We start from the raw sequence: 25,000 nt of genomic DNA on the forward strand, positions 1-25,000 counted from the left end.
ACACACGCCCAAACACACGCCCAAACACACGCCCAAACACACGCCCAAACACACGCACTCTACAATTTACATTAAAGCCCTGCCCAATATCTGTTCTGAATGCATAAAACATGTACGGGAGGAGGGGGGGGGGGGGGGGGGGGGAAACAGACAGGTTGCACAGGGCTTTACGGCACCACAAAAATAACACAACCAAACACACACGCACACACACACACACGCACAAACACACACAGCACCATAACTCCACTCCATCTTTTTGCAGGGAAAACACACTTAACTTGTCATTTCCAATTGCAGAGGAGGGCTGCGGCTGGCAGGGCGGTAATGAAGGAATACTGAACCGGGCAGGGGCGGCGAACACTGATGTGAACAGGCACACCGTGAGCACGCCACGCCGGCAGGAAGCTCCCCGGCTGAATGCTGAGTACGGCAGGCCCAGAGTCACGTACCGCGGCCGTCAGAAAATACGAGGGATCAGATGGATCTCAAGGAGGCGTCAGATAGGGTACGTTTCCCGGTTCGTCCGTTAGATGAAGGGCGTGGAAATCATTTTAGAAGCATTTTTTGTCTTGTTTGTGTCGATTCTCTTTACATCCAGATTGCAATCGATAAATCAAATGCACTGACAAAAAATATATAAATCTGGTGCGCTGCCTGCGCTCGTGGACTCATTGTGCTTGACCGGACTCTTCCACAAGGCTAGGCAGACATACCGCTAAAGCTAGAGAGCTTTAGCACTAGAGCTTTAGCAATAGCATTTGATTCGGGGGAGTGGCGTCGGAGGCAGGCCTTAAGGGAGGGATTTTTTCGGTTGGATACTTTCAGAAACTAGCTGACTCCGGCTGGGTTTCCTCAAATTGCCTACCCCAGCTTTAAACCTCAAAAGGATTTAACTCCCGGTTAGTTGGGGAAGCTGCTCATCGTCTCAGGCCCGACACACTGTGCTGTGTACGCGTTCTTTCATTGTATGTCCCTTTTTATTCTCCTCCACTTGAGAATGAAAGGAAGCCGGACGGAACTAGATTTTGTTTGGGAAACAGCGGTGATTCAGATTAGGAAGCTTAATCATCAGGATGATGAAGACCGGAGCGACGAGAAGTCAATAGCATCACCCACGTTCGCCTTTGCCTTCAGAAAGAATCTCCGTCCTTCCTGTTAACCGTTCTCTACTTTCCCGCCCAAATCAGCCCGCCCGACTTCCCATCCGTTCCCCCACTAGACTCCCGATGGTTCACGCATGGTCTGACCCCCACGCTCCACACGCTCCACCACGCCCCCCCCAGTACTCACGGGCCAAGTGGAAAAGAAAATAACATGCAGATATTCAGACCTAATCATCCCTGCACTTCAGTGGAGTCAAGTCCATTATCAGGCACATCACTTGTGGAGGTAGGGCAGGGGGGGGGATGCATTTAAAGGCAAATTAAAAGTCTGGTACCTGATGGAACAGGAAGTGGGAATAGTGGAATGGGGGGGGGACGTATGTGTTGAGCATGCAATGTGTCGGCGGGGTGTGTGCGCGTGTGTGAGAGCGACAGTGAGTGTGCACGCCAGGGAGAAGAGAAGCTATTAACTACTAAGTATTCAGAGCGTGAAATAAGAGTGACAAAAAAGAGGCAGGGGGAAGAGGAAAGGAAAAAGAAAAAAATACACATTCAGCTTTCAACCGCTCAACTTGAGAAGCGATGTTGTGCCTAGATTTCAGCGGCGCTGTCAACGGAGTGAGAAACACAGACAGGCTGCGCTCATGACACGAGTCATAACGCAACGTATTGTCTCAGCTCACAGCTGTTAGACGGGCGAGTCCGATTGGCAGGTGGAAAACTGTTTATAAGATCCGGTAAAGCACGGGAGATTTTGGCTTTATGAGGGAAAAGGGACATATGTCTATGGAAATGTGGAACACATTTTGGTCTGTGTTTGCTTTGCGTTGTGTTGTTTTTTTTATCCTTTATTGGAAGATGTTTTATTCTGTATAGATTTCAATGTGAATAATGTAAAAGATAAGACATTTCTGAGTCATTAGTTCGAAAGCGTGATACATCGCGCCGGACATCTAAAAATGCACCCACTTAATATAGCCTGTAGGCCTACTATGCCTTTTATTTATATCTGCGATTTATGGATAACGTCCAGATGTTTTTCCAAATAAACAACAGTTGAGTGGGCTAAACACTGAAGCTTCTAATTGTGTAAAGCCAATTTTGTAAATGCACTTGTTCCGCGATGCTCCTCATCCGAAAAAAAAACAACCTTTCAACGAGGAGTCCATTTCCTAACGATGGCGGCTCACTGAAATGAGTGCTGTGTTAATCGAAGCAGTGGGCAGGGAGGGACGTAGAGACTCCACTGGCCTTCCACACACTCCGCCTGGAGGACTTCATTAAAAGGGAATAGAGACGGCTCTGGATGCATCAGCACCGCACCGGGGTTGCAGACAACCCACACACCGGCTTAACCTCCAGGAGTTTAACTAAACAGTCTGCGTGCACCGACCATTGACCCAAGCGTGTGGAGGGTGTGGGTCAAACTACGGCTGTCCTCCTCCTCCTGCCCCCCGCGCCAATTCTTGTGAATAAAATATATTTTCAAACCGCCATTGATTTTACCCGCACATTAGGACCTTTGGTTTTAAAAATACAATAATAATCGTTGGCCTACCGCTTCACAGCGAGTAACAAATAGCCGGTGTGTTTTTACATTATTGACACTGGTGAGCAGTGTGTGTTGGGAAGATGAATGGGGAGATGCCAGGTTTTTTACTGAAGAGGTTCTCTCCAATATTACTTCTTGAGTCTTTCGTTGCTCACGTGAATATCACAAACAGTAAAGCTCTTGAAGGTGGCCATCCCTGACTCACCATCGTAGGTCAAACCGAGCGTGCTGTGACCTCTGTCAAAGTCACATGACACACTAAGTAAATACACATTGATGCAGGGAACTAAAGACAAGCAACTGCCAGATGTGGTCATGTATATGAGCCACAAGTTTTCTGTGTGTGTGTGTGTGTGTGTGTGTGTGTGTGTGTGTGTGTGTGTGTGTGTGTGTGTGTGTGTGTGTGTGTGTGTGTGTGCGTGTGCGTGTTTGTGTGATCAAATAACAACCAACTAGCGACAGCCATGCCTGCATCACTTAATGGCCTCGAAGCAAAAATCACATTGTCTCTGACCCGCCCGACTTCGGCTCCAGGTCCTCGACAGTGAATTCAACCGAGGCGTAACAGTTGCGTCAAAAGATAAGCAAGATAAACAATCAACAAACATTGAATCACCATGTTTGCGTGTTTGATCACAAACGCCCTTTCGTACATTCGAAACTGCCTTCCTGCGAACAATCGTAATCCCACGAGGATGGGACGAGCAACAAACCAAACTCAAACACAAGAGGAAGAATATAGCAAACCACAACAAACTGCTTTATTTGGCAGCGTCTCCATGAAAGCGTCACTCGGGGTAAGGGTGCAGCAGCAGACACTGCAATGCTAAGCAATCCTAATGTGCGCTCCCTCCTTGCAGCCGGTTTCATCACCAACATTTCCTCGTCATTGAAAGAGAGAAAAAAATAAAAAAAGAATATACTAGCCTATATTGATCTTTTTTTACCCTCCCATTCCATCCCATCCCCTCCCCTCGCTCGCTTTGCTTCTCCCCCCCCCCCCCCGCCCCCCCGCGGCAGCTTAAGCAGCACTTTTGTGAACAAACCCCACTCATGTTCCCATCTTGCGGCGGTTAATTGTCCTGCATAAGCATAACTACTCCCCAATAAGGCGCGATGCAGACCGGGTAGCCGGTCGGGGACCACACCACACTACACATTGCGGTGTGTGTGTGTGCGTGCGTGCGGGTGTTTGCGTGCACGCGTGTTCTTGCCTGGTGTTTCATCAACAATCCCCTATCCTCTCCTCCTCCACCAAGGCGTGCAAGAGGGGACATGCTGCCCATCGCGCGCAATACCGCGGAGGGCCGGACAGGAGTGGCTGCCTATGGGGTTGAAGCCTTTATTTTTTATATCTGCTTTATCCGGCTCCATACCAATGACCGTAAATCCCAACGCTGATCTCCACCACCACACCCTGCATCTAGCCTCCCACCACCACCACCACCACCCTAACTCTCACCCTCCTCCACCACCACCACCCCACCACCTCTCTCCCAGAGACCCTCATCTATTCTCGTTACCTGCAGCGAAAAAGGCAAAGACAGGCAGGCATTACGCTTTGTTGCAAAGCCGGGCTCGTGATGCGAGGCTGGCCGGCCTGCCAGCCCAACAGGCCTGGATTCCCTCGCCTGTGTGAAAACGGATGATGAAACCAGATGAGTATCGGAGCAAGAGGAGGAGACCAGGCTCTGTTGTTATCCCCGCTGATAAAACTTAAAGACTCTTCAGAGGGCGTTTCTTTTTTCGAACCGAGCAAACGTTTTCCAATGGATAAATCACTTGACCCTAAACGTGCATTCTAAAGACCCCTGGCCAATATAAACAGCATGTCCGATATAAACACCATGACCATATTGCAAGAAAATAAAGGGTATCTGTTGTACCCATCATAACCGTACAAGAAAATAATTGCATTTGTTATTTAAATGTGCTCATTATCATAGTCTCCTAAGTTCAACACGTATATGACACACAGCTGAAACACTTTGGTTCTACCATCTGAAACCATACATGTGTGGAGACGGTGATTTATCCTCTGGAACACACGGCCATCTGTAACAATTTATAAAAGACGAAAATCCTGCGTATAACGCATTATTATAATAAAGGGATGTCACATCGCAAGTGACTAGTCAGCACTGTGTGCGCGAGAGACACCCTGACAACGAGGAGACGCGATGTAAACGCGCGGGGTGAATGCTGAGGAAGCGGATAAATGTGTGATAGTCATCACTCGACGCTCATAACTTGACATCCATTGGGCTTTCGAATCCATATCACGTCAATCCAGCTCCCAGATTAGGGTAGAGTGGGGGGAAAACACAGATGCTTATCCACCGCGCAGACCTTTTGTCCGGTGGTGCTGATGCTGTGTTTCGGGCTGAATTCTCCAAACGTCTGAATGCATTGCTGTAGTGATTCAGCATGGAGGAAACGCTCCGTGTTATGCGTGCAGATTGCACGATACAACACAACAACAAATGCCAATTAACGATATGACGCTATGTCGGTTCGTCTCGGCGCTGGTCCATTGTTGGCGTCTCAGGAGCGGCTCAACGAATTGCCGCTCCAGGTGAACCAAAAAAAACAACAACAACGCCGCTGTCGAATTTAGGATTTGTAATCATCTGTTGTAAAATAAGCCATCCTCACAAGCATTTGAAACCTCCCACGGAACCCGACCTGTCCATATCAACACACACACACACACACACACACACACACACACACACACACACACACACACACACACACACACACACACACATCCTTGATAAATGTCATGAGAAATTCCGAAACCAACCTGGCGGTCTTCCTAGAGCAATGAAGCAGCAGGTTTGAGCAGCTCTGATAATGTGTGTGAGTTGCCAGACCACAGACCACCAAAGCAAACACTCCGGGTACGCCGACTTATCAAAATGGCAATCTTACTACACGCGAGTCGCACATTGCACGCGCCGACAAGACCCTCCACGTTCCAATATGAATCGCTCGTGAGAGTCGGCCAAAAGCTCCCGTGCACAAAACAAGCGCGGGAGGAAAATCCCTGCGCTCAGCGTCTTGCAATAAAACATGACACTGTCGCGATATTCAGAAGAAACATCGTCATTTGAAAACGAACACAATTTCATGTGAACAGTACATTGTCTTTCATAGACGCGCACAGTCAGTGGATACACTGGCTGTATAACCGCGCCGGAACAGGCGGTGGATATACTGGCTGCTTTTTCAGCGTGGTAACGCCACAAGCTAGCTCGCGCTAGCCACGGTCAGCACCGGCAGAACGAGCCCCCCTCGCCCTTTGCTGGAGGGGCGCGAGGACGGCTAGCCACGGCAAGCTCCGGCAGCGCGAGGATAGTGCTCGCGCCTGTCAGTGCCGAGGCCGGCGCGAGCCCTCTCCTCGCGCTGCTGGTGCTAGTGGTGGCCGCGAGGAGCCTCTCTCCTCGCGGCCACCACTAGCACCAGCAGCGCGAGGAGAGGCTTCGCGCCTGTCAGTGCCGAGGTAAAGGCGTGCACGCTCAGCATAACATCACAAATGTCAAACGATTCCACGTTATACACACACACAACTCACCTAGGTCGGGTCGGGGATGGCGGGTCAGCGGTGATGCGTCCTAAATATGATCACGCGGCGGACAGGACATTTAACATCAGGTCTTTAAATTGGGTCTGCCCGAGAAGTAGACTTGAGCCACCGCTGGTGCGCTTCTTGTTGATTCTCTTTTCCCCTTGTGTTGGAGCCAGGCGTCATGATGTTTGGTCACGTGTCTCCATTCATGAGTGATATTTTTCCACACGGGAAGATATTGAAAAGTCACCTAATGTGGTCCAACCTCGACACATTATTACAAAGTATCGCCCCGTGTTTGTTTACATGGTTCCAATGCGTGTTGAGCACCTCTTTTTTTGAGGGGGAAGACGCCAATCTCCTGGTTTCTCATTTAGTCATCACATGATACCAGGACAGGACGGCAACATTATACATGGAGGTTAATTAAGTAAAAATAAAATAATTACCAAGATGTTGTCTCCGTGTTTATTCTCATCTCAACATAAAACATTGCGACACAAACTAATAAATTAGAAGCTTATGTTATGTTCACGCAGGGAACTGAATGGGAGTATGATTGGAATGTGTTAATGTGACACTTGGCATTTCCTCAGACCCATGGGCCCGGTGAACGCTATCTGGACATGCCCATGTAAGCCTTAAGCTATAAATAGAAACAAGTCAGCAAAATCCATTGTCTTAGAGGCTAGAGGGTCCAACTATAATGAATGTGTACTGATATATATATATATATATATATATATATATATATAGTCGGCGCGATTATTATTGTATGTTTAAAACCAAAAGGTTCTAATGAAAAATCAATGGTATTTTGAATGAACAAAAATAAAAATAAATACAAATATATATATAAATCCAAGATTTTATTCCAGTTTGTAGCACAACGAAGGCAACAATGTCTGTTGCATATCACCCCGCTTCATCAAATGAAGGCTTTGTTTTACCTCCTTGACGCAAGTGGTTCAAAGTTTTTACAGACAACATGTAACGACTGAATTCTGTATGTCGCCCCAACGTTATAACGCCAGCTATAACGCTTTGCTTTGACCTGCCCGATGAGTCCTATGCAAGGGGGGGGGGGTCGGGGGGACGCCCAGTTCACTTCTTTGACCTCGGGTTGCTCTGGGTGAAGATACTGATGCGGCCTGCGCGGCCCGCCCCCCCAGACATGGTCACTCCGGGCTGCTGCAGAACTTTGTCCAGGGTGGTCTTCTTTATGGCCGCCGGGGAAATCTGCTCCTGGTCCGCCAAGAACTGCAGCTCTCTGTTTTGTTCAGGACGAGAGGGGCACAGTGCGTTTAATTATTATTATTACCGGATAATACGAGGTATTTCTTAAAATAGACGCGGCAATTAACGGACTGAACACGCTAGTCTGGGTATCTAGCGCCATCTTGTGGCTCACATCGGCATGCAAATATTAAGAATAGATGTTCGGCCAAACCGATGAACAATAAAACTCCCAAGTGGAACATTTAAAATACAAACATGAACTATGAATAGATCGTGTTTTTTTTCCTTTTTACCTTGTCCTAATACACGACGCCTCAACGGCGTTGATGAGGAGGCTTCTGAAGCCCCCGCTCTCCATGACGTGCAGTGCGTGGATTGTGGCGCCCCCTGGCGAGCACACGTTGTCCTTCAGTTGGCCAGGATGCTGCTCCGAGTCCAGCAACATCTTAGCGGCTCCCTTAAATGATAAATGATGCATAAAATCATACATCATAATAAAATATATATACATCGTCGTACATAAAATTATGTCATACATTTAAAAAAGCAGGAGCTTACAATTCTAACATTCACAGCAGAACTGTTGCAGTCTACTAAATAGTTAAAAGTAGCAAAGGTAAAATCAAATCATCCCAATATGACATATCTTTTTTGTGACTTGACCCTTGTTATTTCAAAACCCTTTCTTCACATTCATTTTCATAAAACACAAATGCAAGTGAAAACGCAGACAACCAGCCCAACGATGGGACACGACACAATAATGCAACACAAAACAGGATGTCCTTACAAGCAGGGCCTGGGCGGCGAGGCGCACGGCCAGTCGCCTGGGCAGACCCATCTTCACCCCACCGTCCGAGAGGGCGTCTACTGCCAAGAACGCCTACGGAGAAACACCACAAATACATCATCCACTGCTATAGTTACACAGCTTGAAATGGGGAGGAAACACCAAATAGGCAGCTTGGGGATTTCTAGACACAGGGTGTAAGCAACAAAGCCATCAGCTTAATAGACACAGTGCCTGTCTTCACAGTTCGACATGCTGCACAACGACTTCATAGGGTGCCAACGGCAGCTACAAATATATACGAGAAGAACGGCGCCCAAAGGCGTAGCCTCCTCAAATCAAGGTAGACATCAGCTGAGAGATACACATGTTTGGCACAACCCAAGTTGCTGCTGCATCTTATTGCTGCTTTTTAATGTTTTGTAATGTTTGCCATGTCTCTTGGTATCCATGTGTAATGTGATTATGTGTGTCTGTAAATGTCAAGTGCACAGTGTATACACAAGGCAGGCTCAATGTGCTTCACATATAAACGTAATGACATGAAAAAAATGTCACGAAATAAATTGAAACAGGATTTCAAAGAATCCATAAAAGACATATGCAAACAGGATCTAAAATAATGCAAAAAAAACATTTGAACATATTTATTAAATGTGCATGTAGTCAGAGCTCGAGACAGTCCCGGATTTCAAAGAAGTATATTCCTGCCGTGTGTTGCATTGTAGCGGAATCCTGCTTTCCGTGTTTTGTTTTGACTCCGGGAACCAATAGCTGATTGGTCCCAGTTGATCTTAAACCTCTAGAGGGTTCAAATAGTGAAAGCATTTCAGTGATATGCTTCGGCGATACTAAAACGCCTGGTGATTTATAGGTGAGCAGAAGTATTTTGAAATCAATCCCCTGACATACCCAGAGGAAATTCAGGGATTTGAGAACTGGTGTAATGTGTTCAAATCTGTTGGTCTCATGGCGTCGTCTAACTTTCAGTCTCTCATTTTTGGCAATCATCTCAGTTTTGTCTATATTTAGTTGTAGGAAATTCCACCACATTCAGTCCTTGACCTGCTTAATGCACCGGCACAGCAGACCTATCAGAAGATAGTCAGCTGGTGATGGGGCTATATGGATTTGTGTGTAGTCGGCATAAAAACGGTAGGCAATGTTGTTATTTGGCATTATTAGGCCTGGTGGGAGCATGTTGAGATAGAATAAAGATGGTCCTAGTTCAGTGACATAGTTACAAACGGAGACAAAGTAGTTCCCGTCTGGGAGATATGACCTGAACAAGTTTAAGAATGCCGGAAAGCCCAACCCTGATTTCAAATCTGTCCAAAAGTATTGAGTTGTCGACAGTGTCGCAGGCAGCACTGAGGTCCGACAGTGTCGCAGGCAGCACTGAGGTCCAATGGCATCAATATTGAAAGGTTGCCATAGTCTATGTTTAGACTAACATAATTTACAACTTTAATAAGAGCATTGTGGGTGCAATGAAAGGGTTGAAATGTTGCTGAAAGCTTTCTCTATCATTTTCCTTATGAAGGGTCAATTTTATATCGGTCTGTAAATGTTAATGATAGAAGCATCTATGCTCCGCTTTTTTTAAAGGGGGTTTAATGACTGCATTTCCCAAGCCTTTTGGAAGTGGAGTGAGAGCAGAGAGAGTGCCAGTTGTCTTGTGTCTTTGATAGACTGCATGATCATTTATAGATGGATTGATAGCACTCATCGTACATTTGGGACCCTTTTTTGAACAACTGTTCAAAAAAAGGGTCCACCATAATCCGCACGGATACGACCCACATCGCCCACGTCGCATGCCAGTTAACCCAAAATGGCCGGCGTGGACCAGCGAGGGCCCCGGCGGCGAACCAAACTCACGTAGGCGGGGCCGCTGCCGCTGAGTCCTGTGACGGCGTCGATGAGGTCCTCCTCCACCTCCGCGCAGAAGCCAACGCTCGCCATCAGCTGCTCCAGCAGCCGGCCGTCCTCCACCTGGGCGTGGGTGCCCGTGGCGTACACCGTGGCGCCCTCCCGTACCACCACCGGCGTGTTGGTCATGCAGCGCATCACCTTGGGCTCACTGCGGTACTGGCTCAGCTTCTGAACGGGGAGAGAGCGCCGCACCGTCCCTCAACGTCAGTTTGAGGGACACTTGTCTGCTGCTTCCCGTTTGGTCTTTACAGTACAGAGTGAAGATGTGATTCCTTAACTTGAGTATCGGCCGATACCGAGTACATACAACGATACAGCATCTAGCATTGTAACTGCTAATAGCATTTGTTTTCGTTGAAGGGTTCTCTTACGATGACAGCAATGTATTGTCGGTTCACTTACTTCAGAACTAGATCATTTACATTTATAATCTATAAATTATAATAATACATTTGTATTCTTCTAATTAAGTGTGAGCATCCATGTTTTTCCGACTTGGTTGCTCGAAAGCACGGAGGACCGAGATGACGCGTTTCCCATTCCGACTTCCCTCCCCCAGTCATTAAGGGGGGGGTTGATTGGGACCTTTTAGTCCATCACCCCAATTATAGAAAATGATTGAGACCCAAACTTACATCAGCTTCCCCCCACACTGTTTAACGCCTTCAAAATCACCCCAAACACACACATCACACAAACAGTCGTTGTTTGCTCTGGTAAACCAAGCAATCAGGGAAGCCAAAAAGGGATCCCCCACTTTGGGAAAGACTAGCCCCCCCACTGGTGATGCGTTTGCCACGTTGCAATCAACGCTAAAACCGACATGAATGTCAATTGGCTGCTGCATTGGAAAAGCGCCTTTTAATGACATCCAGTCTCCCGTTACGTCTCTCACAATTTCACAGCTCGCAGCATGCATGTTAGCAGGAACCTGAAAGGGGTTAGAAATGTGGAGGAGGAAAGGCAGGGCAGGGATCTTGTTTAAGCTTGTGACTGTTCTGCCTTGGGGGCGTTGCGCAGAGAAGGAATCCTTAGCATGGCTGTACTCAAACTCATGGTAAAGAATTGCACCAGATCATTGCCTCGGTTCATAGCAGTGAATGAAGTGTTTCACCTCATGTAAGCCAACCAAAACCACACACCCTGATACCTGAGCGATATGATTCGCTCTTGAACTTGCCTTTTCTATGGAACTTATGGTGACACCGGCCGCACAGGACACAATGAGGTGCCTTTCTTCGATTTCCGGTCCGATCTCGTCCAGAACGAACGGGATGATGTGAGGCTTCACAGCCAGGAAGAGAACATCACTCTTACTAACAGTCTCCTTGTTGCTGGTGGTGAAGTTCACACCCAGTTTCTGTGGAAATCATAGGACATCACTTGTTTATTATTTCAGGTTATATTACAACAAAATACGTACATGAGATGAGACTCAAAGTCCCCGAAAAATAGCGAGGCATTAAATGTGGAATGACCCTTCACATGATTCATAATGAAAATAAAAAGATTTTAATAAATGTTTACCCTTAGACCGTGTACTGTGGGGAGGTCTGTGTCTGGGGAGCTGGCAGTGATTTTGTGCGTAGCAAGTACACCTTTGAAGTAAATGAACATCACACAAGGACAATCAATGAAAAGTAGGCCAACGAACAGGTTACATGTTGACACGTCAAGTAGCCTACTCAAACAAAACGTGTCCACCTACCTGCAGCAGAGAGACCTCTCACCAGCGCATGGGTCAGCTGACCCGCACCTATGAATCCCACACTCATCCTCCTGTAGAAGGATATTAAACCATAATAAGCGTGGAGGGACAACGACACTAGCACACCACGGTAGCAGACATGCGTATTGGTGCGTTTGTTTTCATTTATCGACTAGAATCTACTGGTCGGACAACATTACTTCCTTTTTGCTCAAGGATGCAGCTCTTTGACGCGCAGCTAGAGGAGACGAACAGTAGGTATACCGGAGTTTTACAGTTAATTACATATATAAAGACTTACGGATATATCACCGGATGGGGACTGATAACTTCCCTTAAAGGCAACAACTTGTGCTTACACAACAAGGTCAACGTGGCGCAGACATTTGTTAGCGCGTTTTGTGTCAAGAAACATTGACCGACGAGTACTCAGTGTTGCCAGATCGGATGGGCATTTTCCAGCCCCACCAGTCTCCAAACCGTCCAAAACGTATATTGCCAGAAAAGTATCCCAGTTGGTCGGTTTTCGGCAATCTGGCAACACTGCCGGATTATCAAGGCAGATATGTGTGTCGTATTTTGACGCACAGTCAGTAAGACCAATCACCTGGTGGGCGGGCTTTGTAACGCTGGAACAGTTCGTGCTGTACCTGAATATATAGTCGACTGATGCTTTACGAGCATAAATAAGGTAAACCCTGTGCTATATAAAGCATATTTTATTAGAGTTTTTCTGGCCAGTTTTAATATTAGGACTACGGTAGTCAGGATTTCTGATGTAGGGAATTAAATGATAAGAATCCATTCTATATGATGTAGGGATTTATCCCTTTTTATTATTTTGTTGTTTAACTAAACTTAGTATTTAAAACGGAATTATATCATCCACACCATAGTAATGATAATATGACATTAAAACATTTATAACTCATACATTTATCATTATGTGTCAAAAGAACATATGGAGAAACAACACGTTTTGGTTTATTTTTTTTACTATAGTATTTGTACACCAAATAACATCATGAACAATTGAAAAATGCGTTTTATTATTTCTTTTCAGTCATTCAAGTTGTATCTTATTGTCACGGTAAAGTTAAAATAAAAAATAACAAACATTTAAATAGACAGTGAACGCAACAGCAAATAATTTGTCTGGTAGCCAAATACAATGTCACCAATAATATAGAACAATTCAACCAGTGGCCTAGTTATATCTTCCATAATGTCCTGCTTATAATATAAATAATATACCCTTCAGGACTTCAAGATGCAATTAAAATTAAGTCTATCTGTAACAAAGCTGTCCAGCGAGAGAGAGAGAGAGAGAGAGAGAGAGAGAGAGAGAGAGAGAGAGAGAGAGAGAGAGAGAGAGTCTCCATTATGTTTGAGAGCATCTTGAGTCTGTGTGACAAGAGTGGCAATGGATGCTGAGGGTGATAATCCTCACTGCCCTCTGTGGACAAGTCACAGATCAGCTGGACCCCACACCTGTCAGGCCTTCCAAGGACACTGCAGAACTTGGGCAAAGTCCCTCTGTAGGTAGCATACAGCAGGCGGTCACATATGACACTGTTATAGCTTGGCAGCGTATAAGTTGAAAGGTGCTGTAGGTAAGATGTAAGAGCTATTATTTGAAAGACACAACCCCTGGTCAGCCATTAATGAGTGAAATGCTCTGTGAAGTGATGATATCTGTTAAGAGTTGACTGCGTCTGCCTCTGTATGAGCCCACTGAGATTTTAGACCGCTCCCACCCATCAAGGCCTCTCTTCTCTGTCTTGTTTGTCAATCAGAGGTGCGCGAATGCAACGCTTCTCAATGGCAGAGAAAGTAGTGAGGGAGGAGGCAGAGAGTTGTTTTGTTTCACAATCTTGCTCTGTCCTGCTCTTTTCTGCTCTCTCTCTCTCTCTTTACAACTCTTAAATCATACCTACACACCTTTAATAATAATTCTAACAATGACGTGGAACACTTGGAAATAGGAATAAAGAGTATCACACACAAAGTGCTGCAGGGTTGTCTTTCTAAGGTGATAGGGGATCTTTGCAGCGACTTGACCTGCCTAGAGATCGGCCCGCGTCTGCCCGTGAGTCTGTTCGGTGTATCTACTCCTTCCACTTCTTCTTCCTCTTCCTCTTCCTCTTCTTCTTCTGAGGTCGGGGAGCCCAACCCCGAGCGGCCGCCCCCCCACAGGTCCTCAGACCACAGAGTGGGACACGAAGCGTATCCTCTGCGAGTACACCAGGTCCACAAAGTACAGCACCATGTTGACGTTGGTGAACACGGCCACCACCAGCTTGCTGTCCCAGGGGCACACCCCCCGCGGGCAGTCCTCGGGCCGGGCGCTGGCACCGTACTTCTGGTCGAAGCTGAAGATGGGCCAGATGAGCGCCGTGCTCAGGTACAGGATGACGGCAAAGAAGGTGTAGACCACCACGAAGCGGTCGAAGGGGAAGGGCAGGGCGGCCGTCCTCCCGGACACCGTCAGCGACACCACCACCAGGGTCAGGGTGAAGCACAGGCTGTACACCACCACGCAGTACTGCGTGGCCTCGTACTCTGTGTAGCCCTCGTCGTTGGCCAGCGCGCCGAAGATGATGCACGCCACGTAGCCCTGCACCACCTTCAGCAGGCCCGACACCGTGGCCATGTAGCCCACCACGGCGCCCGGCTTGGCCCGGGTCAGGATGACCTCGGCGCCGTACGGGAAGCAGCAGAGACCCGAACACACCGTGACGGCGATGCGGTAGCCCCAGCTGGTGCAATCCCCATCCGGGCACTCGCTCTCCAGGAAGTACACGGGGTAGACCACGGTGGCGGTGATGTACATGAGCGTGGCCAGCATGGCGAAGGCCACGGTGAAGTTGTCCCAGGAGATGGGCATGCAGCTGTGCAGCCGGGTGACGTCCAGGGCGAACACCACCAGGGTGACGGCGAAGCAGAAGCACCACACGAACATGCAGAAGATGCCGTAGCTGGCGCTGTAGCCGGCGCTGTGGGACACCAGCGCCATGATGCTGCAGCCCAGGAACAGCTGGCACATGCGGGCGGCGCCCAGGGGGGACAGCACCGCCGCCTTGTTCAGGTAGTGTCCGCCTTGGTGGTCCATGGCCTCTGCTGCAGCGGGCGTCCGCTGGGGATTGTGCGCAGTGGATTACCTCGAGGGGGACGGCCTCCTTCTCCGGTCCAGGAGGGCTTGTGGCCCGCTTGTCTTCCTCTGTAGAGACCTCGCCCTTTCCCCAGTCGCCGTTTATAGACGGGCCTTAATTACAAATGTCAGTAAAAGATTTTCCCTCTGTGTGCTTTGTAATTATCGCAGAGCTCGAATTACATCCAGCCACTGTGAGGTGACGTTGTGTCGGGCGGGGAATAGCATGAGATATTTGTTGAATTTAGAAAAGAAAAGAGAAAGAATATGTATAAAAACAATCATAAAATGTCTTCAGTTGGCCAGATCTATTTGGCCGGATCAAAGGCTTGGTTTACCCAGTTATTATTCTTCGAAACAAACTATATGTTCATAGCAGGTATTGATGTCAACCTAAGCATGGCTTAGAAAACACAAAGGTATATTACCCCAGCCTGGTCCTTTCTATACAGCAAGCAGACTGCAAAGCCTGAAAATGTAGTCTCTCTCTGCAGTCTTTGGGCCTTCCGTTTCTCCGTATCTCCCCCCAGTTCAGGTTAGGCTTTGTCCAAAAAGTGGCACGCCATGTCCTACGTTGAGACGCGTCTTCCAACATCAACAACAGGCCCTGGCCTTCAAACTGATCGGTCTGGGGTCCGGTGTCAGTCAACTCCCAGAGTGTCCTTCTTCTGCCCTGCTGAAAGCCCCCCGAGCTGAAAGCCAATGAAGCCCCTCAAGCCGGCTTCACCTGTCATCCACTCTCTCTCTCTCTCTCTCTCTCTGTCGCGGCCTACCACGGGTTTGATCTGCCAGTTCTGTCACACGACACAAACCCTGCGCTCTGCTCGGCTGTGAGTCTACGTGCGCTCCAGAACTTTTCCTAGGGGTGGTTCCCGAAATGAAAGGTTGTGCTCCACCCAAGGCTGCAAGGCCACACCATGCTCTATAAATAGGGGGTCTATGCTCCACACATGGGGTGGGGTGGGAGCCAAAATGCCCGCCTCGGCAACTGGGCGGCCGGGCGGTAGGCCCAAACATGACAGGGTAAGGGGTGTGAGGGGTTCATATTTCTAGAGGGAAGTGGAGGGTGGGGGGCCAGGAGAGTTGTAGCGCTTTCAAGGCAAAAAAGCTTATTTTTCAGTGTAAAGACAGTCCGGGAATGACGACTTGTAATATCCAAAAGGATACACTGATTTTATGCCCGTCATGGGGATTAGGAGGTGTGTATAAAAAGTTTGAGGTGAGTAAATGTACTGCTGGAAGACGCTTTTAGATTTAATTAGTGTCTTCACTTTACAGATGTATAGGTAGGTAGACTTTAGTGGTCCACCATCATTAAAGTAGTGATGGTGGGTTTTGTAGCTAGCTAGCTTTTTTAATGCTAAATATATAGGTTAAATTCTTATATATAGAATACTATGATAGATATTAATGTTTTGATCTAATGGTAAATGACAACACACAACACAAAATATTATCTTGAAATATATCTGTAATTGGTCTTTTTCCTTAAAGTCTGATACAAAGACATGCAATCAACACAAAAAGAAAATAAAACAGTAATATATTTACAATTTACAAAGAATCACTTCCTTGTGAAAATAGCACTTATAAATATGATTTACATAACAAAATAAATATGTAAATTACTAATGTAGCTTGAGTTTTTCTTTCTGTTAAAAAAATATGTTACAGAATAAAATTACAATTAGTAATACCTTTCCTTGTCTCGTGTGATGTAAAATAAAGGTCCTTTAAAAACAGCATTTATAAGACAGCAATACACACATCAACGTCTTTATATTAAAAAGTGATTCTACTATCAAATAAACGATGGAAGTTATAGAGTAAACACATAACATGACCTATACAAATACTCCAAAACATTATACACAATATTTGTCTCCCTTTGAATGCACTTGGTTCTGAGAAATGCTGGACTTCTGAGGTGAACTCGTCTTGAAATCACGTATAACACAAACACATATCCTTGGCATTGGTTGTAACTGGTCTTCGTTCTTGTTATGCCACTGGTGGCAACGGCACAGTGGTGTTCATAATTACAGATTTAAAAAAAAGCATAAAATCAGGAATCATTTCAACCAGCTTTCTCTATCCTTTCGAACAAAGTTGTTTTCATAAAGTAATACATTTAGCAAAACATTGTATGGGTGTCAATGAATTTTATAATAATTATAATTAATAATTTTTTCATTTGGTCTAATCATTTATCGCTGTTTGTCATTGTTTGCATTATTTCCTTTAAGTACTAACAGCTTATGAGTAATGGGTAATGTTTTCTAACTTCTCAAAGATACCTGTGTTTTATTCTCTTTTTCTTCCTCACTCTGTTAACATGAATGTATATTTTCTTGCAAAAACATTGTGTTGTGCGTTTTGAACCATGACTCAGGCCCTAGGGTGTGAGGGTCTAAGGTGAATCCAACAAGAACACATATCCTGACCAACACTTAACTGAGCGACTACACAAAACACGAAACATCACCGTCGCAGCTTACCGTGTAAAAAAAAAAAAAACATCAACAAATCAAAACCGACCCAAAAACAAAGCATATCAACGAGCATCCTTAAAACTGGATTACATTTGAGATATATAAATATATATTTATTTTCCGTTTTAACCAAAACATAAATTAAGAGGAGAGTTAGCAAGCCTTGTGTAGGCTTGTTGTCCTTGGAACTGGTCACCAGCACTGGGTTGTGGAAATAAAAAAAAAGGTACTTAAAAGGATAAAATAGTGTATCTATGTACCCAGGGTAGACATAAACAACATAGAAACATAGCCCTTGTTTTTCGGACTGAGGTGTGGGCTAAAGGATTAGCTAAACAAGCTGGAAAGGGGGGGGGGGGGGGGGGGGGGGTAGAGAGATGTGTGTGTGTGTGTGGGGGGGGGAGGGGGGGTAAGAACAGAGGTATCGGCTGTGGAAGACCGGGCCGAGAGTGAGAGAGAGAGAAAGAGCGAGCGAGCGAGACACCAGCCTTGCGTTGTTGTTGTTGTTGTTGTTCTATCGTAGCTTGGCGCTGAAACCACAGCGGGCCGTTTAGCTGCCACTACTGAGCATGCCCAGTAGCTTGGCGGGGTCCATGCCCTGCTGCTGGGCCATCTTCTGCACGTCGAAGCCCATGTGCATGAGGAACTGGATGACGTTCATCTCCTGCCCCGTGAACTGGTCTCTGATGGTGGGGCAGGTGGGGTTGCAGTGGGGCCAGGGGCAGCTGTCGATCAGGTGCATCGGGCAGCCCTTGGGAGGGGCCTTGTTGTTGCGGTTGCTGTCGTGGAGGCTGCGGTCCCAGCAGTGGAGGGCCCGGGGCAGGGACGTTCCTTTCACCTGCACGTCTATCCAGTAACTGAAGGTGGACACAAGAGGGCGCTGTCAGCTCATGGGAATGGAACGCTCCACGATAATAGTAAAGTCACACACACAAATTCCTTAGATGCTATGCATGAACCGGGAATGACAACAGGCGCTTTTTGGGATTTAGAGGCTTCTGTTGTGTCCTTTCGTTTTTGAACATCTGTTGAGAGCAGATGGCGGGACGAGTGATACTCACTTTCTGGTGATAACTTCATGGGATAAGCAGGCCGGCGCAAACATGGCTCTGTGAAATCAGGGATGACACCATTATTATACACACACACACACACACACACACACACACACACACACACACACACACACACACATACCTGTTATATTTACAGTATCTTTGTGAAGTGAAATTAAGTGGAATTGTAAGATCAAAACACAGGCTTCCTCTACACACTTGGTCAGCTAGAGTATGGAGAGTGGTTCTTACGGCACGTCCTTGAGGGTGTTCCTCAGCTCGATGCCCAAGTTCTGGATGTAGCGCCACTGGCCTTCCTGCACAGGCTGTCCCGTCAGCTGGATGTTGTCCACCGTCAACTGGGCCTCGTCAAACAGCCACTGGACCACGAAGACCGGGCCTGCATGGGGACAACGGACAGCGAGGTTAGGTTAGGCGAGTGAGGTTTTGCTTGGGCTTCCTATTAGGGCTGTGCAATTAATCCAATTTTAATCGTGATTTCAATTTTTGGGTCAAACGATCTCCAAATAATATAATCGAGTTTGAACGATTTTTTACTGGTTACATATTTGTACATTATTTTCGATTTGAACATCTTGTTCTTTTTTTAAGGGGAATTTCATAGTTATCAGTTAGAAAGTGTTTTTCTGGAGAGAAATGCTGAATTAATGCATCATGTTCTCAACTCAAAAATAATCGTTAGAATAATCGAGATTTCAATATTGACAAAAATAATCGTGATTATGATTTTTTCCATAATCAAGCATTCCTACTATTTATTAGATATCAACGATGAAAAGTACTACCAGCATCTCAACAGCCACTGTGCAGGCTGAGTTGATCATGTGAGGAGGAAGCTTCTTATCAACACTCACTCTTTATTGATGGGAAGACTCTGTATCCAAAGAAGCAGTTCCACTCCTCTCCTTCGTGGGTCTGTCTGCACTTCTCCGGGACCACGCTACCCCAGTACCTGTTGGGGCGGCAGGTCAAAGGTCAACGCGGTGTCAATGAGTTGGTATCTCACAGCAGGTGCATCTGCACATGTTTTGCAACTTCCATTCATAATTGTTGGGCTTTTTGTTAATGTGCTCGTTACATGAAAAGTTTAGCAAATAATCCAATGTTATAATCCAAAACCCTTGTGGTGCAATCCAACAACCGACTGAAATCCACTCTGTGACGCACGACCAAACAACACAAACGCACAAACGCACCATCACGGAAGTAATAGAGGAGACATACTTGATGCCTCTGCGGATGGTCTCGGTGGGGGAGCAGCTGACGTTGTCCACGCAGTCGGTGCAGTGGTACTGCTTGTTGTCCAGGAACCAGCCCGAGTCGGAGAGGCCGCGCACCTGGATGGCGGTGTGACCCATCCCCTCCAGAAGGTCGGCCACGCGGTCCACGTTCAGCAGGACACCGGTGCCCCCCGCACTAGGCCGAGGAGGACGGGACGGTTAGGACGACGGCGCGACAGAAACGCAAACACAACGCAAACACAATCGACACATGGCAGTGGCTCAGGAGGTAGAGCGGGTTGGCTGGTGACCGCAAGGTTGCCCGTTCGATCCCCGGCTCTTCCAAGCAGAGGGTCGAGGTGTCCCTGAGCAAGGGTCACCAAACTCTAGACGAGCTGGCTGTCGCCTTGCGTGGTTGACTCCGCTGTCGGTGGGTGAATGTGTGCATGAATGGGTGAATGTCAGGCAATAAGCGCTTTTGATAAAAGCTCTATATAAAAGCAGTCCATTTACTATTTACCATATGATGATGAGATCTATTTAAGGAAACTCATTTGGCGTAACCGGTTGGCACACGCAACACCCGGAACCGGGTATTGGATCAGGGAACGCCAAGTATACTAATGTGAACTACAGCTGTGCTCGTGTATGTACCGATGATCTGACTACATACAGCAACACACTGGGATGACATTAAAACACACACACACACACACACACACACAGACACACACACAAGCATAAAAATACACACACCTGCTGCCTGCTAGCAGGAGAACCTTGGCGTTGTCCAGGCCTTTGGACAGAAGGTCCTTCACCACCTCCTGGATGATCAGGGAGCCCATGAAGGCGTAGCTGTCTGAACACACGACACCGAGACAACCGAGATGTTTTGGTGAGAAAAAAGCCAACAGCGTACACAATTTTTGATGCAAACAGCGAACACTGTTTTGGAAGAAAAAACTATTCTGACACTTTGTGGGAAACGAAGTTGAAGGAGGCTAAAGAAAGCTTACTCTGGTCTGTCTTGGGGGAGGCTCCGCTCCAGACGTCACTGGAGCAGTAGGGGATGAACCTGCGGGAGACACATCAGAGACGGGCTTTAGACGCGTGGATGTGCGGGTACCATTACAGCTACCAAGCACAGGAAGTGCTCCGGATGGAAGGCAGCTATCATTAGGCAGCGCCGACTTAAACACCCACATTAACGCAGATGCCCGCACGTAATCGTATACATTCCCATACATACACACATGAGCATTCTCCCACACACAAACATTAACACAGACACACACAGACACACACACAGATACGTTTATGAACTAACTTACACCATGTTTGCGTTCCACCAGTGTGGGTTTTCCTCAGGCAGCGGAGACAGAATCCCCGTACCTGCAGAGACCAAACAACAACAACAACAACAGATCAATATGTATCCTTAAGAGCACCCAGCCACCCGCCTCCAACATCCTCCTCCTCCTCCTCATCATCATCACCATCATCACCATCGTTGGATTACAGTCATTACAGCCCAATGAGAGGGCAGGTGAGTTTAGGGCGACAGTGCACCAGGTAGGGCTACGCTGTCTGCTGCAACCCCCCCCTTCCTTCATCGCACAACCGAGACTGCATACACACACACACACACACACACACACACACACACTCGCTCTCTTGCATGAGATCTCAATGCATTAGCCGTAGCAGAGTACAGCCACGACAGTAGTACATGTTTCCTCATGGTCCAGTAGCCCTAGTAGTGGTAGTAGATGTCGCGGTCGTAATATGAGTAGTAGACGACTGAGCTGAATCTAAAGTCCTGGGCCTTAGCTTTCGCTTCCTTCTTTGAGGCCACTGTAGCTCAAATGACCGTTTATTTATTTATTTAGCATAAATGATGGCAGGCATAATCCACCAACGCTAAAACAGCCATGCCCCGTTTCCGTGGCACCAGTGGGTCTGAGGCGAGGGATATCCGTGTGATACTGTGTGTGGGGGGGGGGGGGTTGGCCGTCTCTCCCCGGCAGGATGCTGACCTGTTTTGGTCTGGGGCCACTTGGACGAGCTCATCAGCCTCCTCATGGTCTCGTAGCGAGTGTCACAGTTCTCTTTGTTGAAACAGTACCAGCCACCTGAGGGCAGACAGACAGATTGACGGACGGAGGCCCCGGAAACACACATCCAAGTTACCATGTGTTTATCTCACGTTCAACCTTTTTCATTATTTTCATATTTCACAAAACATTTTCTTGATCATTGCATGGAAAAATCTGGGAGATAAGATATCCCTATCATTTTAAAAGATTAAAGATCCTTCACTCGTGGATTAGGACAGAGGAAACAGGTTGAATCAGTGAATGATTGTGGGATTTTTTTCAGAGCACACACCTTCTAAGAAGATCAACCAGCGACGGCTGCCTCGAGATTCCTTCAGGTAGTATCTGCAAGACAAGTGTATCATTCATGAGTTACCCTAACACACATTCATTAGCATCGCTTCAATTAAAACAACGTGAACTTCAAACTGAAAATAAAACGTTAACTTTCGATAAAGCTGAAGAAACGAGGGAAAGAAGATCTGCAAGATACTGACTACTGCTATCCACTCAACAACGTTTCCATGATAAAACAAATGTCATGTGGCCGAGTCATCCCGAACAAAGACCCCTTGTGTCTAAAGTTACAAGATAAAAATAAAACATGTCACCTACATGAATTTAGCCTGGAGATTACCCCAGATCAAGGCGGATAAACCTGATTGGCTGATAGGGCAACCCTTGCAACCCACATGACAGTTGGGAAATAAATAAACGACGCAATGTTCTTCCCATCTTCAGTGTGTACGTTTCCATGGCGACTAGTGCGTACCGTCATATTCCGTCCGGCTGCTCTGATGTCATCATTCCTAAACAGTGTCCTACAATCATCCTTTCAGCACGTAGGAATGAAAACACACACACTGGAATAATGTAGCGCTTGTATTTTGGACGAGCGAACGTTCAATGATGTCTAGGGGTTGTTGGTGCGGGACCCATATGCACACACGTCTCTGTACTGTCAAACCCAGGAGATCCAAAGAGAAACTGAGGTTCAAAAGTCCATTGAAATACTGCAACGCAGGGGCTGGGAAGATTGGTCATCCCTGCATCGGTATACATGCCCTGTTTATAAAATTGAGTAAACATATATATTATACTTTCTCCCCTTCCTATACTTTCCTCACCAAAGATGAAATTAAAATGACAACCTAAAATAAATTCCGACCATGTCCAGACAGCAGATTCCTGTCCACAGCAGACTTCGAGTCGTCAGCTCTAGCACGTCGTCCACCAGACTTAACCAGTGACTTTGCTCCCAGCAATCGGCAGAATCCACTGCATCAAACAGCATCAAAGGAAACGGCCTTGGCAGCTCGTCGGTTCTGTTTGCTCAGACATTTAATCACATTCTGGCTGCCGTTGAATGCCTCGTAGCCTTGTTCGGACGGTCAACAGCAGAGACCGGGCAGCCAAGCCAAGAAGAGCAGTATTTCAGTGCTAGAAGGCTAGTAGCCACGAGTCTGCTGCTCGTTTAACTTTTGATTTACAAAGTGCAGGGTTTCATTGTCACCACCGGGAAATACATCAGCCTTTATTTATTCGACTATAGCGCGGCAGAGCAGGAGAGCAATTCAGGCGTGGAACTATGACTTATGTTCTCAACATGGGATTAATTGAGAGGCTGAATTACGAATTAATTATGCGTCACGGCGGCAGATCTAAAAATAAATGTCTTCTATTTTGGGAGACTTTTGGATGTACATTCAACGTCATTCTTTACTTTTTTAAATAATATTTTCAATCCTTATGAAAAACACTTAGCAATAGACGATAGTTTACAGATTATTATACCCCAGTTGATAGATAAAACAACATTTTTAGAATAGTAGCACGAGCAGCAGCCTCGTGCTACTAGCCTTCTATTTTCAATCCTTATGAATAACACTTAGCAATAGACGATAGTTCACAGATTATACCCCATAGTTGATAGATAAAACAACATTGTTGTTGAAACAACATTATTTTCGAGAACAGTACTCCAGAGGACTGGATGGACTAGCATCTGGAGACAGCACTGAGCATCCATCTGCCAACAGTTGTACCCGTCCGTCGACCTGTCCTCGTCCTGAGCTTAGCTCCCCAGCGTCCACTTTGAGGTTACCTCAGAAATTACCCCTAGGTCTATAGATAAGGCACCATTCTGCCTCCACTGAACTGATGCAGAATATACCTGATGTTTATGATTAAACATCAATAACTAATACAACTTATATAATACAAGTTTATCTATTCTGTGATTGTAAATGTATTCAATCTGTCTTGATAAGGCATCATATATTGTTGCAGCATTCCTTTACCCTATAAGCCTATTCTGCTTGTTCATAAATGTAGCACTGTGATCAATTATGTATATTCCACAATATGTGTTTTCTCCAATAAAACAGCACAACAACCCAGCAGTCTCCACATGGCGGATGTTTTTTTGCTACACTCAAAGGAAAGGAGGATCTGTCTGACATTAAAATGCTTTCAGAGCAATGGCTTATCCTCCTTAAGAGGAGAACTCGTCCAGGCTTGCCCAATAACAAAGGGATTTACCCCTAATCTCACTGTCAACAATGGATCGCACAGGAGATAAAAGAACGGGGAGATTCTCTCCCTGCTGCGGTGTGGCTTTAGAGCGGCTCCCCCAAAAGGCACCAACTTCGGAAATATACCTTGTTGCACTCCCAGCACTCAAAAGCGAACAGAGAAGAATCGCAAGCATCTCTCCAACGCGGTGCACCCAGGAGAATGCTGCATTGTAATTTAGAGCAAAGGAAATGAAGCGTCCAGCCATGTGGCTGTCGTCCTCCTCCTCCTTCCACGCGCCGCTGCTGCTGACACGAAGCAGCTGGCCGTCCTCGGTCGGTCTAGACCGGCGCGTGCTCTGATCGTTCAACCCCGTCGCTTCCACGACTGCCTGCGTATTTTTTTCGGAATTGACCTTGCCTCAATAAGTTCAACCGGAGAATTGTACGCCTGGCCTCAAAGCTAGCTAGACAGGGGTTTGAAGTTGTTATAGCTACGTACCCAGAAGGACTGCCGTCGTTGCATGTGACGGACGTATTCTCCAACAAGT

General features: G+C 46.7%; 3 protein-coding genes across 3 annotated transcripts in view; all 3 read right to left on the minus strand.

The window, feature by feature from the left end:
* Positions 1-7,079: 7,079 nt before the first annotated feature.
* On the minus strand, positions 7,080-12,340 carry LOC307083020 (pyrroline-5-carboxylate reductase 1, mitochondrial-like). Its single transcript, XM_079746805.1, has 8 exons — positions 12,203-12,340; positions 11,902-11,972; positions 11,721-11,791; positions 11,374-11,553; positions 10,140-10,361; positions 8,259-8,351; positions 7,762-7,925; positions 7,080-7,499 (listed from the first exon to the last, which is right to left on the minus strand). Exons 2-8 carry the CDS (start codon positions 11,966-11,968, stop codon positions 7,334-7,336), a joined length of 963 nt encoding a protein of 320 aa, XP_079602931.1. The 5' UTR covers positions 11,969-11,972; positions 12,203-12,340; the 3' UTR covers positions 7,080-7,333.
* Positions 12,341-14,101: 1,761 nt separating this feature from the next.
* myadml2 (myeloid associated differentiation marker like 2) lies at positions 14,102-15,013 on the minus strand (the record flags this gene model as incomplete). The annotated part of the gene is made up of 1 exon (XM_079745771.1): positions 14,102-15,013. The coding sequence occupies one exon, from the start codon at positions 15,011-15,013 to the stop codon at positions 14,102-14,104; it is 912 nt and encodes a 303-aa protein (XP_079601897.1).
* A 1,526-nt stretch (positions 15,014-16,539) lies between these two features.
* notum1a (notum, palmitoleoyl-protein carboxylesterase a) overlaps positions 16,540-25,000 on the minus strand; it is a 9,027-nt gene continuing 566 nt past the window's right edge. The window contains exons 1-11 of the mRNA XM_079745741.1: positions 24,952-25,000; positions 22,229-22,281; positions 21,877-21,972; positions 21,172-21,232; positions 20,857-20,915; positions 20,597-20,699; positions 19,845-20,036; positions 19,475-19,572; positions 18,852-18,999; positions 18,606-18,653; positions 16,540-18,401 (exon numbers count right to left, since the gene is read on the minus strand). The exon at positions 24,952-25,000 is cut by the window's right edge and continues 566 nt beyond it. Of these exons, the coding sequence (XP_079601867.1) occupies positions 18,095-18,401; positions 18,606-18,653; positions 18,852-18,999; positions 19,475-19,572; positions 19,845-20,036; positions 20,597-20,699; positions 20,857-20,915; positions 21,172-21,232; positions 21,877-21,972; positions 22,229-22,281; positions 24,952-25,000 (1,214 nt within the window). The 3' untranslated portion in view covers positions 16,540-18,094. The remainder of the gene's footprint in view (positions 18,402-18,605; positions 18,654-18,851; positions 19,000-19,474; positions 19,573-19,844; positions 20,037-20,596; positions 20,700-20,856; positions 20,916-21,171; positions 21,233-21,876; positions 21,973-22,228; positions 22,282-24,951) is intronic.

This window comes from Pollachius pollachius, assembly GCF_949987615.1.
Source record: "Pollachius pollachius genome assembly, chromosome: 11".
Classification (NCBI taxonomy): Eukaryota; Metazoa; Chordata; class Actinopteri; order Gadiformes; family Gadidae; genus Pollachius; species Pollachius pollachius.

Coding starts and splice junctions, on each gene's coding strand:
- LOC307083020 (XM_079746805.1), bottom strand. CDS start 11,968: ATGAGTGTGGGATTCATAGGTGCGGGTCAGCTGACCCATGCGCTGGTG. Junction 11,554..11,720: donor CCACAGTACACGGTCTAAGG/GTAAACATTTAT, acceptor TGATTTCCACAG/AAACTGGGTGTGAACTTCAC. Junction 7,926..8,258: donor TCGCCGCCCAGGCCCTGCTT/GTAAGGACATCC, acceptor TTATCATTTAAG/GGAGCCGCTAAGATGTTGCT.